We start from the raw sequence: 13,690 nt of genomic DNA, 5'->3' as shown, positions 1-13,690 counted from the left end.
CTGCATATACGGTTATAACATCTGCATATACCGTTATATCGTCTGCATATACCGTTATAACATCTGCATATACCGTTATATCGTCTGCATATACAGTTATATCGTCTGCATATACATCATCTGCATATACCATTATATCATCTGCATATACAGTTATATCGTCTGCATATACATCATCTGCATATACCTTTATATCGTCTGCATATACGGTTATAACATCTGCATATACCGTTATATCATCTGCATATACGGTTATAACATCTGCATATACAGTTATATCGTCTGCATATATAGTTATATCGTGTGCATATACATCTTCTGCATATACCGTTATATCGTCTGCATATACCGTTATATCATCTACATATATCGTTATATCATGTACATATACCGTTATATCGTCTGCATATACCGTTATATCATCTACATATACCGTTATATCATCTACATATACCGTTATATCGTTTGCATATACATCTGCATATACCGTTATATCATCTGCATATACTGTTATATCGTCTTCATATACTGTTATATCGTCTGCATATACAGTTATATCGTATGCATGTAAAGTTATATCATCTGCCTATATGGTTATAACATCTGCATATACCATTATATCATCTGCATATACTGTTATATCGTGTATATATACTGCTATATTGTCTGCATGTACCGTTATAATACAACATTTTTATACACATAAAAATAAAAATTATATAAATGTAAAAAAACGTATATATATTTTTTTAAAGTATATGTATTTTTTTTATTACAAATGTATATATTTTTAATGATCTATTTTTTTATTTTAAAATGAAATTATAGATCATACATTATACATCTTTTTTTCTTATTATCTCTTTCACGGAAAACCCCGAGTTCTATCGAGCTCAGGTGAGTCATCGTCGTCAGCCTTCGGAGTCAGCAGGGGCGCGTCGCCGGAAGCGGCCGCACCATATTTGGAGAAACGAGGAGCAACGCAGTCACCGAGGAGGGCGTGAGATGAGGAGGAAGAGGAGGAGAGGAGGAAGAGGAGGAGAGGACGTTTCGGGGAGAGTAAAACAAGTGACGAGTCCCGAGAGGAAGAAGTGGAAAGTGTCACGTTCAGGCTTTGTTGTTATCACAGGAAGTAGGTCCCCCGCGTCCACCTGGAGCCGCAACACGCCCGGCAGGTGAGTCCGAGTCCGGTGAGCACGAGGACCTCGTCCAGGAAACACGTCGCTTCCGCTGCGAGACCAAAGCAGGTAGATAATCAATCAATCGATCGATCGATTCAGGTCCTTTATGCTCCTCACGTGAAGACGAGTGGGACTTTATGTTACTTTATAATAGTTTAATCCATTTCCTAAAATCATTTGGTAAAAGTCATACTTATATTAATACGTGTGTGTGTGTGTGCGTGTAGGTGTGTGTGTGTGTGTGCGCGTGTGTGTGTGTGTGTGTGTGTGTGTGTGTGTGTGTGTGTATGTGTGTGTGTGAGTATGTATGTATGTGTGTATATGTGTGTGTGTGTGTGTGTATGTATGTGTGTGTGTGAGTATGTATGTACGTGTGTATGTGTGTGTGTGTGTGTGTGTGTGTGTATGTATGTATGTGTGTGTGTGTGTGTGTGTATGTATGTGTGTGTGTGTGTGTGTGTGTGTGTGTGTGTGTGTGTGTGTGTGTGTGTGTGTGTGTGTGTGTGTGTGTGTGTGTGGGTGTGGGTGTGTGTGTGTGTGGGTATGTATGTGTGTGTGTGTGTATGTATGTGTGTGTGTAGGTGTGTGTGTGTGTAGGTGTGTATGTATGTGTGTGTGTGTGTGTGTGTATGTATGTGTGTGTGTGTGTGTGTGTGTGTGTGTGTGTGTGTGTGTGTGTGTGTGTGTGTGTGTGTGTGTGTGTGTGTGTGTGTGTGTGTGTGTGTGTGTGTGTGTATATAAACACCGTGTTGACGTCTACGAAGGGATTTTACGTGTTTTTAGTTGACTTAATGAATGGACCTTTTTTTTTGATGTATAAATAAAGGTCCATTCATTATTTATTGATCAATAATTGATCTAAAACACGTTGTAAAATCCCTTCGTGGACGTCAACACGGTGTTAATATCTGCCACTCGATGGATGATGAACACTAGATGAACCAGGGTGGTCACGTGACCTCCCTCGAGTTGTCAATCTGACTTCTCGTGCTCGTTAACTTGTGTGTGGCTCGTAAACAGGAAGTTCCTCTTCGCCTTGTGACCGATCAAAGTTTATGTCCAACTTTATTTCCTCTATTTACAAAACAGTTCAACGTGTTGTTTTTATTTACTTTATTCCTGACATTCAAATAAAAGAATTGTGCTTTTATTTACTGAAATAATAATATTTTGTCTTTTGTACAAAATCATTTTTCACGTCCCTCAAAGAAGATTTTGGATAAAGATACAAAATAATATATACATATATCATTTATTTTAATAAAAAGATAAAAAAAATATATCATTTAAAATATGTAATTTAAAATGTATATAATTTTTTATATTTATAATAATAAAAGATTTTCAACTTTCAACGACCGGATATATTTATTAAGAAAATCATCTGTAGATGAACCAATAATCATAATAATTATTATTGACGCACAGAACACCAAAGCGGGCGTAGTTTTAACATCGTTGGGGAGCAACATTTAAATATTAACAAGTATAATATATATTCTACGACATATAGCGTTATAGTGGAGATTAAACAGGAAGCAGAATCCTTTCAAGATAAAATACTTTTTCCAGTTTATACACGTTACTTAAAAAAATAAAAGTTGGTAGAGAGTTCTTATTAAATGTTCAGACGATGACGTCGATGCCGTCTGACTCGTTTTCCAGAGTGTGTGTGTGTGTGTGTGTGTGTGTGTGTGTGTGTGTGTGTGTGTGTTTGTGTGTGTGTGTGTGTGTGCTTAGGGTGTGTCTGTCACACTGGGAGTGCCGCCCTCAGGTGTGTGTGTGTGTCTGTCACACTGGGAGTGCCGTGTGTGTGTGTGTGTGTGTGTGTGTGTGTGTGTGTGTGTGTGTGTGTGTGTGTGTGTGTGTGTGTGTGTGTGTGTGTGTGTGTGTGTGTGTGTGTGTGTGTGTGTGTGTGTGTGTGTGTGTGTGTGTGTGTGTGTGTGTGTGTGTGTGTGTGTGTGTGTGTGTGTGTGTGTGTGTGTGTGTGTGTGTGTGTGTGTGTGTGTGTGTGTGTCCCGCCTGAACTTAATCTGCAGATAAAGAAACTTCCTTAAGGGTTCAGTTGTCTAATTCCTCTGAGCCTTCAGCAGCAGCTTCACAGTGAAGCCTTCAGCAGCAGCTTCACAGTGAAGCCTTCAGCAGCAGCTTCACAGTGAAGCCTTCAGCAGCAGCTTCACAGTGAAGCCTTCAGCAGCAGCTTCACTGTGAAGCCTTCAGCAGCAGCTTCACTGTGAAGCCTTCAGCAGCAGCTTCACTGTGAAGCCTTCAGCAGCAGCTTCACAGTGAACCTTCAGCAGCAGCTTCACAGTGAAGCCTTCAGCAGCAGCTTCACTGTGAAGCCTTCAGCAGCAGCTTCACAGTGAAGCCTTCAGCAGCAGCTTCACAGTGAAGCCTTCAGCAGCAGCTTCACTGTGAAGCCTTCAGCAGCAGCTTCACAGTGAAGCCTTCAGCAGCAGCTTCACAGTGAAGCCTTCAGCAGCAGCTTCACAGTGAAGCCTTCAGCAGCAGCTTCACTGTGAAGCCTTCAGCAGCAGCTTCACTGTGAAGCCTTCAGCAGCAGCTTCACTGTGAAGCCTTCAGCAGCAGCTTCACAGTGAACCTTCAGCAGCAGCTTCACAGTGAAGCCTTCAGCAGCAGCTTCACTGTGAAGCCTTCAGCAGCAGCTTCACAGTGAAGCCTTCAGCAGCAGCTTCACAGTGAAGCCTTCAGCAGCAGCTTCACTGTGAAGCCTTCAGCAGCAGCTTCACAGTGAAGCCTTCAGCAGCAGCTTCACTGTGAAGCCTTCAGCAGCAGCTTCACAGTGAAGCCTTCAGCAGCAGCTTCACAGTGAAGCCTTCAGCAGCAGCTTCACTGTGAAGCCTTCAGCAGCAGCTTCACTGTGAAGCCTTCAGCAGCAGCTTCACAGTGAACCTTCAGCAGCAGCTTCACAGTGAAGCCTTCAGCAGCAGCTTCACTGTGAAGCCTTCAGCAGCAGCTTCACAGTGAAGCCTTCAGCAGCAGCTTCACTGTGAAGCCTTCAGCAGCAGCTTCACTGTGAAGCCTTCAGCAGCAGCTTCACAGTGAACCTTCAGCAGCAGCTTCACAGTGAAGCCTTCAGCAGCAGCTTCACTGTGAAGCCTTCAGCAGCAGCTTCACTGTGAAGCCTTCAGCAGCAGCTTCACTGTGAAGCCTTCAGCAGCAGCTTCACTGTGAAGCCTTCAGCAGCAGCTTCACTGTGAAGCCTTCAGCAGCAGCTTCACAGTGAAGCCTTCAGCAGCAGCTTCACTGTGAAGCCTTCAGCAGCAGCTTCACAGTGAAGCCTTCAGCAGCAGCTTCACTGTGAAGCCTTCAGTGACGACTCATAGGTTTTGAGTTTCTTCAGTAAATTTAGTTTGAGAATCTCCAGTTTGTCTCGATTTAAACAATCTGTTGGATTTATTTATTTTATATTATTATTTATTTATTTTATTGTAGTAGTGTTTAATTATTCAGGTTGTTTGCTCATTGAGGTTAGATGTTTTGATATATTAGAATAGCTTTTTATTGTGATAGCTTTTAGTTTATTTCTTTGTTGTCTAGATATATTTAGTCTTTTGGTTGTTCATTAATTGGGTAACACTGGTTACATGAAGGAGTAGGCAGGTAGAGGACCAGCATGCACCTGGGTTACATGAAGGAGTAGGCAGGTACAGGACCAGCATGCACCTGGGTTACATGAAGGAGTAGGCAGGTACAGGACCAGCATGCACCTGGGTTACATGAAGGAGTAGGCAGGTACAGGACCAGCATGCACCTGGGTAACATGAAGGAGTAGGCAGGTACAGGACCAGCATGCACCTGGGTTACATGAAGGAGTAGGCAGGTACAGGACCAGCATGCACCTGGGTTACATGAAGGAGTAGGCAGGTACAGGACCAGCATGCACCTGGGTTACATGAAGGAGTAGGCAGGCACAGGACCAGCATGCACCTGGGTTACATGAAGGAGTAGGCAGGTACAGGACCAGCATGCACCTGGGTTACATGAAGGAGTAGGCAGGCACAGGACCAGCATGCACCTGGGTTACATGAAGGAGTAGGCAGGTACAGGACCAGCATGCACCTGGGTTACATGAAGGAGTAGGCAGGTACAGGACCAGCATGCACCTGGGTTACATGAAGGAGTAGGCAGGTACAGGACCAGCATGCACCTGGGTTACATGAAGGAGTAGGCAGGTACAGGACCAGCATGCACCTGGGTTACATGAAGGAGTAGGCACCAGCATGCATTTAAATTTAACAAAGTGTTTGTTTGTGTTGTTTTTTCTTCAGGCTCCACCGGCCGTCTGCGTGACCTCACCAGAGTGACTCCTGGTATCGATCAGATTATTGATCCTGGATCACCGGACCTGACTATTGATCGCTGGTTACCGATCAGGCATCTGGGACACTCGAGCCTCCTTCAGAGAGAAACTAAAAGCCCGTCAGCTGCGATTGGCCGGTGAACCGGGGGAAGCTCGTCCCGATTGGTCGGACCAATGGCGGCGCCTCAGCTGATCCAGGACGACGACGATGACGATGACGCGGTCCGCCTCCACGTGGAGGCCAATGTGACCACGGCGAATCCCGACACTCCTCCTCCGAGGCTCGCCAACGGTACCCCGACCCGCCACGCCTCCTCCTCCTTCTCGCCGCCCGCCACCGAGAAGCATCCCGAGCGCGGCGGACTGAGTGGCCTGTTGAAACAGAACCAGTTGATCCGGTCTCTGAGCGGCGGGCTGCGGCGGCACTGCGACTACGTGAAGATCGCCGTGCCGGAGGATGAGCGGGCCGACCTGCTCCCTGCCGAGTGGTGGAAGACGGGCGTGGCCTTCCTCTACGCGCTCTTCATCCTCTTCTTCACCACCGTCATCATCACCGTGGTGCACGAGAGGGTGCCGGACAAGTCGGTGAGCCCGCCGCTGCCCGACAAGTTCTTCGACTACGTGGACCGCGTGCCGTGGGCCTTCACCGTCACAGAGGTCAACGGGCTCATCCTGGTGGGGCTCTGGCTCGTCCAGCTGCTGGCCCTCAAGCACAAGTATGTTGTGATAGAAGTACTCCCAGTACTCGTAGTACTCTCTGTCCTCGCAGTACTCGTAGTCCTCATTGTCCTCCCAGTACTCCCAATACTCGGAGTCCTCGTAGTACTCTCTGTCCTCGCAGTACTCTGTCCTCGCAGTACTCGCAGTCCTCGTAGTACTCGTAGTCCTCGTAGTACTCGTAGTCCTCATTGTCCTCGTAGTCCTCGTAGTACTCCCAGTACTCGTAGTCCTCATTGTCCTCGTAGTCCTCCCAGTACTCCCAATACTCGGAGTCCTCGCAGTACTCTCTGTCCTCGCAGTACTCGCAGTCCTCGTAGTACTCGCAGTCCTCGTAGTACTCGTAGTCCTCGTAGTACTCTCTGTCCTCGCAGTACTCTGTCCTCGCAGTACTCGCAGTCCTCGTAGTACTCCCAGTACTCGTAGTCCTCATTGTCCTCGTAGTCCTCCCAGTACTCCCAGTACTCGCAGTACTCTCTGTCCTCGCAGTACTCGCAGTCATCGTAGTACTCCCAGTACTCGTAGTCCTCCCAGTACTCGTAGTCCTCCCAGTACTCGTAGTCCTCATTGTCCTCGCAGTCCTCGTAGTACTCGTAGTCCTCCCAGTACTCGTAGTCCTCATTGTCCTCGTAGTCCTCCCAGTACTCCCAGTACTCGGAGTCCTCGTAGTACTCTGTCCTCGCAGTACTCTGTCCTCGCAGTACTCTGTCCTCGCAGTACTCCCAGTACTCGCAGTCCTCTGTCCTCGCAGTCCTCGTAGTCCTCGTAGTACTCCCAGTACTCGTAGTCCTCATAATACTCATAGTCCTTGTAGTACTCATAGTACTCGCAGTCCTCAAGTACTCGCAGTCCTCGCCGTTCTCGGAATACTCGTAGTCTTCATAATGCTCGAAGTACTCGTAGTACTCTTAGTTTTCATTGTCCTTGTAGTACTCGTTGGTTGGTTCTTCTATGAATCGGTCAACTGACTCCTTGAGGGGTCACTACAGGTGCGTTCAAAGAGAATTGTACTCGGAACATCAAACGCTCTCATGTTTGGGTTCATAATAAATATATATATATAAATATATATATAGTTGTAATACTTTGACTTGCTCTCTGCAGAGCCATCGTGGGTCGTCGCTGTTTCTTCCTCATCGGGACGCTCTACATGTACCGCTGCGTCACCATGTACATCACCACGCTGCCGGTGCCGGGCAAACACATGGTGTGCGCTCCGAAGGTACTAGTACACACTAAATACTTTACTCTACCTGCACAGTCACCGTGCTGTGAGTGAATGTGTGTTCTGTGTCGTCGTCTCTGCAGCTGTACAACGACTCCACGGGGAAAATCTGGAGGATTCTGAGGCTGATCTCAGGAGGAGGTAACCGTTTACCACTTTTTACTGCATGAAATCTGAAAATCCTGCCCTCTGATTGGCTGGCAGCCACCGAAGCATTTGAAGTTTTTAGGTATTTTCTTGGTGAATGAATCATGAGCTCGTCACAATCGTTCCTGTAGTAGCCGCTCTCTGCCTGCAGAGGGCAGCCCCCTCAAAGCTGTGGTGTTGTGTTCAGGTTTGTCTCTGACCGGCTCTCACCTGATGTGCGGTGACTTCCTGTACAGCGGCCACACCGTCATGTTGACGCTCTCCTACCTGTTCATCCAGGAGTGTGAGTCAGGGTTCTGTTACTTATGGGAACATTTAGAAATGTGAACTTTAACGAGACAATTTAAACACGCAAATTAAAACTAAAACGTATACAAATATTTTTTATTAACTTTTCTGAATATTTTCTCTAAATCTTTGTTGAATCTTAAACATTTAGAAATACAATTAATGTAACTATTTAGTCTGGTAACATAACTTTTATTTTTTTTAAACAAGACTTTTTTAGCACCTTTTTGATAAAGTCTTATTTGTTGTGTTTTCCTTTCTGAAGAAAACGCGTGTAAATAGGATTTAACACAAAGTACAAAATACATTAAAGTAAGCAAAAATAGATTAAGACAGTAGAAAACAGATTATCCCAATTTGAATATAATATTGTATTGCTTACAATACGGGAATACATTATTCATGTCTTAATATTTAATTTAAAGTTTATTTAGACACACTGTATTTGTTGAATGGAATGTTGTAATTTGAAGTATATTGTTTCGGTCGTCTTTATTGTTTATTCATGTTGTTGTTGTTGTTGTTGTTGTTGTTGTGTGTCAGACTCACCCCGGTGGATGTGGTGGTACCGCTGGTTCTGCTGGTCGCTCAGCGCCTCGGGAGTCGTCTGCATCCTCGTGGCTCACGAGCACTACAGCATCGACGTGGTGATCGGGTACATCGCCACCACCCGGACCTTCTGGTGGTACCACACCATGGCCAACACACACGTAGGGGCACACACACACACACACACACATGTAGGGTCACACACACACACACACACATGTAGGGTCACACACACACACACACACATGTAGGGTCACACACACACACACACACATGTAGGGTCACACACACACACACACACACACACACACACATGTAGGGTCACACACACACACACACACACACACACACACATGTAGGGGCACACACACACACACACACACACACAAACAAACATGTAGGCACACACACACACACACACACACACACATGTAGGGTCACACACACACACACACACACATGTAGGGTCACACACACACGCACACACATGTAGGGTCACACACACACACACACACATGTAGGGTCACACACACACACACACACACACACGTAGGGTCACACACACTCGTAGGGGCACACACACACACACACGTAGGGGCACACACACACATGTAGGGTCACGCACACACACACACACATACGGGCACACGCACACACACGTAGGGGCACACACACACACATACACGTAGGGGCACACGCACACTCGTAGGGGCACACACACACACACACGTAGGGGCACACACACACACACGTAGGGGCACACGCACACTCGTAGGGGCACACACACACACTCGTAGGGGCACACACACACACACGTAGGGGCACACACACACACGTAGGGGCACACACACACACACGTAGGGGCACACGCACACACTCGTAGGGGCACACACACACACACGTAGGGGCACACACACACACACACACACGTAGGGGCACACACACACACACACACACACATGTAGGGTCACACACACACACACTCGTAGGGGCACACACACACACACGTAGGGGCACACACACACACACTCGTAGGGGCACACACACACACACACGTAGGGGCACACACACACACACTCGTAGGGGCACACACACACACACACACATGTAGGGTCACACACACACGTAGGGGCACACACACACACACACGTAGGGGCACACGCACACACTCGTAGGGGCACACACACACACGTAGGGGCACACACACGTAGGGGCACACACACACACACGTAGGGGCACACACACACTCGTAGGGGCACACACACACACACACACATGTAGGGTCACACACACACACACTCGTAGGGGCACACACACACACACACGTAGGGGCACACACACACTCGTAGGGGCACACACACACACACACACATGTAGGGTCACACACACACACACTCGTAGGGGCACACACACACACACACACACACACGTAGGGGCACACACACACACACTCGTAGGGGCACACACACACACACTCGTAGGGGCACACACACACACACTCGTAGGGGCACACACACACTCGTAGGGGCACACACACACTCGTAGGGGCACACACACACACACATGTAGGGTCACACACACACGTAGGGGCACACACACACACACACACACACACGCATGTAGGGTCACACACACACACGCACGTAGGGGCACACCCACACACACTCGTAGGGGCACACACACACACACTCGTAGGGTAACACACACACGTAGGGGCACACACACACACTCGTAGGGTAACACACACACACGTAGGGGCACACACACACACGTAGGGGCACACGCACACGTAGGGGCACACGCACACACACACACGTAGGGGCACACACACACACACACTCATAGGGGCACACACACACACACTCGTAGGGGCACACACACACACACACACACGTAGGGGCACACACACACGTAGGGGCACACGCACACACACACACGTAGGGGCACACGCACACACACACACGTAGGGGCACACACACACACACGTAGGGGCACACACACACACACGTAGGGGCACACACACACACTCGTAGGGGCACACACACACACACACTCATAGGGGCACACACACACACTCGTAGGGGCACACACACACACACACTCGTAGGGACACACACACACTCGTAGGGGCACACACACACACACACTCGTAGGGGCACACACACACACTCGTAGGGGCACACACACACACACACTCGTAGGGGCACACACACACACACACTCGTAGGGGCACACACACACACTCGTAGGGGCACACACACACACACACACACACACACTCGTAGGGGCACACACACACACACACTCGTAGGGGCACACACACACTCGTAGGGGCACACGCACACACTCGTAGGGGCACACGCACACACTCGTAGGGGCACACACACACACACACACACACACTCCTAGGGGCACACACACACACACACTCGTAGGGGCACACACCCACACTCATAGGGGCACACACACACACACACACACACACACACACACTCCTAGGGGCACACACACACACACACTCGTAGGGGCACACACACACACACTCGTAGGGGCACACACACACACACTCGTAGGGGCACACACACACACACTCGTAGGGGCACACACACACACACACACACACACACTCCTAGGGGCACACACACACACACACTCGTAGGGGCACACACACACACACTCGTAGGGGCACACACACACACTCGTAGGGGCACACGCACACACTCGTAGGGGCACACACCCACACTCGTAGGGGCACACACACACACACACACACACTCCTAGGGGCACACACACACACACACACACACTCCTAGGGGCACACACACACACACACACACACTCGTAGGGGCACACACACACACTCGTAGGGGCACACACACACACACTCGTAGGGGCACACACACACACACACACACACTCGTAGGGGCACACACACACACACACACACACACTCCTAGGGGCACACACACACACACACACACACTCGTAGGGGCACACACACACACTCGTAGGGGCACACACACACACACTCATAGGGTCACACACACACACACTCCTAGGGGCACACACACACACACACACACTCGTAGGGGCACACACACACACACACACACACACACACTCCTAGGGGCACACACACACACACACTCGTAGGGGCACACACACACTCGTAGGGGCACACACACACACTCGTAGGGGCACACGCACACACTCGTAGGGGCACACACACACACACACACTCCTAGGGGCACACACACACACACACACACACACTCGTAGGGGCACACACACACTCGTAGGGGCACACACACACACTCCTAGGGGCACACACACACACACACACACACTCGTAGGGGCACACACACACACACACACACACACACACAGAGGCAGGTTCTCCAGTATAGGCGTTGGTTGCCGTTGGTTTCATCAACCTGGACATATTCCATTCATGATCATAAATGATCTGGAAGCACCATCGGCTCCCGTTAGAGGAGCGGACCCGGTGACATCAATGAAACGATGAATGGGTTCTCAGTTTACTCTTTATTATTATTATTATTATTATTATTTGTGTTCTTCTTCTCAGGCGCTGCGTCAAGCTCCCAACAACTTCCTGTCGAGGACGTGGTGGAACCCCGTCTTCCACTTCCTGGAGAGGAACGTCCAGACGGAGGTTCCTGTCGTGTTCTCGCTGCCGGTGACGCTGCCGTCCTCCTGCAGACAGCGGTACCGGATAGTGGAGGGGGTGGGGAGGGAGGAGTGAGAGGGAGGAGTCATGTTCAAGTGAGGAGGGGGAGGAGTGAGTAGGGGGAGGAGTCCCGTGTGATGGTTAATTTATTGGAAGCTCTTCCTGCGTCCTGAGGAAGCAGGAAGAGACGTTTTCATTATCGTGATATTTATTTAACAAGTTTCACAACATTCAGAGTTATGGTTCCTCCGAGTCTCTGAGAAGAAGTTTAAAGGACACAAACTTTCAATTCTAAACATGTTGTGAGAAATGTTTAGAATTATGAAAAGGAAACGTCTTCGGATTGGGAGGAAGTTGGAGAATTCATCGCAGCTTCTTGTGTCTTTGTTTCTGATCTTTGCATGTTATTATGTATTATTCCCAGTAAACCAGGTTTACCAAATTAAGACTCAAACAGCAGATCCACTGGCCGAAGAGCAGCTTTCACAAGTCAGTCAGTTAGTTCTTAACGTCGGCTAGAACTTAAGTGAAACTGGAGGATTGAAGGGTTCAGCAAGTGGAACCTCTTCCAGGAGAACCCAACGCGGGGTCCATGTCCTGCAGGCAGAACCTCTTCCAGGAGAACCCAACGCGGGGTCCATGTCCTGCTGGCAGAACCTCTTCCAGGAGAACCCAACGCGGGGTCCATGTCCTGCAGGCAGAACCTCTTCCAGGAGAACCCAACGCGGGGTCCATGTCCTGCTGGCAGAACCTCTTCCAGGAGAACCCAACGCGGGGTCCATGTCCTGCTGGCAGAACCTCTTCCAGGAGAACCCAACGCGGGGTCCATGTCCTGCTGGCAGAACCTCTTCCAGGAGAACCCAACGCGGGGTCCATGTCCTGCTGGCAGAACCTCTTCCAGGAGGTGATGAAACATCAGCCATGTTAGCAGCTGCGTAGGAATGTTGCCTTCAGGAACACGGTCACTGTCGGTTTCTTTTCCATTTTCTGTTTGTCACTGGTTTAAATCTGATTACGAGTTCTTGTGTTATTGCTCGGCGTTATGAACACAGTGGCATGAAAGTTTGCAACCAGCATGAACCTCGACGCCAAAGGACTTGACGATAGCATGTTAGCACGTTAGCAGGCTAACAGGCGTGGAACGAGACCACCTTCTGAGCGATTTAATAACAAACCTCATCACGAACAGGGAAAGTGTCCCTGAAACAAAGTTCTGTTGCATTGGCAGCTAACAAATAGAAAGGTCTTTATAAAATATGGACTTCTCTTCACCAGAAAGCTGCTGCGCTGTAATCTGAATGCTAGTTAGCAACATGCTAAATGGTGCTTAAAAACCAAGTTCAGCTTCCGCGGAGGTCGAACGCACCGCGTTCTGAGTATATTCCATGAGTATTGTCGTAAATGTCTTCCTGTGCTTGATTATTGTGTTTAAGTTCTATCTACAAGTCACCTGAGCTCAGTGGTATTTCTTTGTTTGTAAAATGAAAGTTACTTTCTCAAAGTGTTAGCGGCTGTTTCTTGTTCGCGTAAGTTGACTTGAACAAAGTGTCACAGTCGGATGTTTGCTT

The 13,690-nt window shown here is 48.6% G+C and overlaps 1 protein-coding gene across 2 annotated transcripts in view; it reads left to right on the top strand.

Moving 5' to 3' along the window:
• The first annotated feature begins 1,009 nt into the window (after positions 1–1,009).
• Positions 1,010–13,690, top strand: part of sgms2b (sphingomyelin synthase 2b) — a 12,709-nt gene continuing 28 nt past the window's right edge. The window contains exons 1-7 of one of the 2 annotated variants that reach the window (XM_034557490.1): positions 1,010–1,247; positions 5,474–6,221; positions 7,327–7,444; positions 7,531–7,588; positions 7,782–7,877; positions 8,426–8,592; positions 12,021–13,690. The exon at positions 12,021–13,690 is cut by the window's right edge and continues 28 nt beyond it. In XM_034557490.1, coding sequence (XP_034413381.1) covers positions 5,680–6,221; positions 7,327–7,444; positions 7,531–7,588; positions 7,782–7,877; positions 8,426–8,592; positions 12,021–12,197 — 1,158 coding nt within the window. In that variant the 5' untranslated portion in view covers positions 1,010–1,247; positions 5,474–5,679 and the 3' untranslated portion in view covers positions 12,198–13,690. The remainder of the gene's footprint in view (positions 1,248–5,473; positions 6,222–7,326; positions 7,445–7,530; positions 7,589–7,781; positions 7,878–8,425; positions 8,593–12,020) is intronic. The other variant, XM_034557491.1, reaches the window with a different exon arrangement.

Source organism: Cyclopterus lumpus, chromosome 18 (assembly GCF_009769545.1).
Source record: "Cyclopterus lumpus isolate fCycLum1 chromosome 18, fCycLum1.pri, whole genome shotgun sequence".
Lineage (NCBI taxonomy): Eukaryota > Metazoa > Chordata > Actinopteri > Perciformes > Cyclopteridae > Cyclopterus > Cyclopterus lumpus.
Note: the sequence above shows the minus strand (reverse complement) of the source record. Positions and strands in the feature narration are given on the sequence as shown.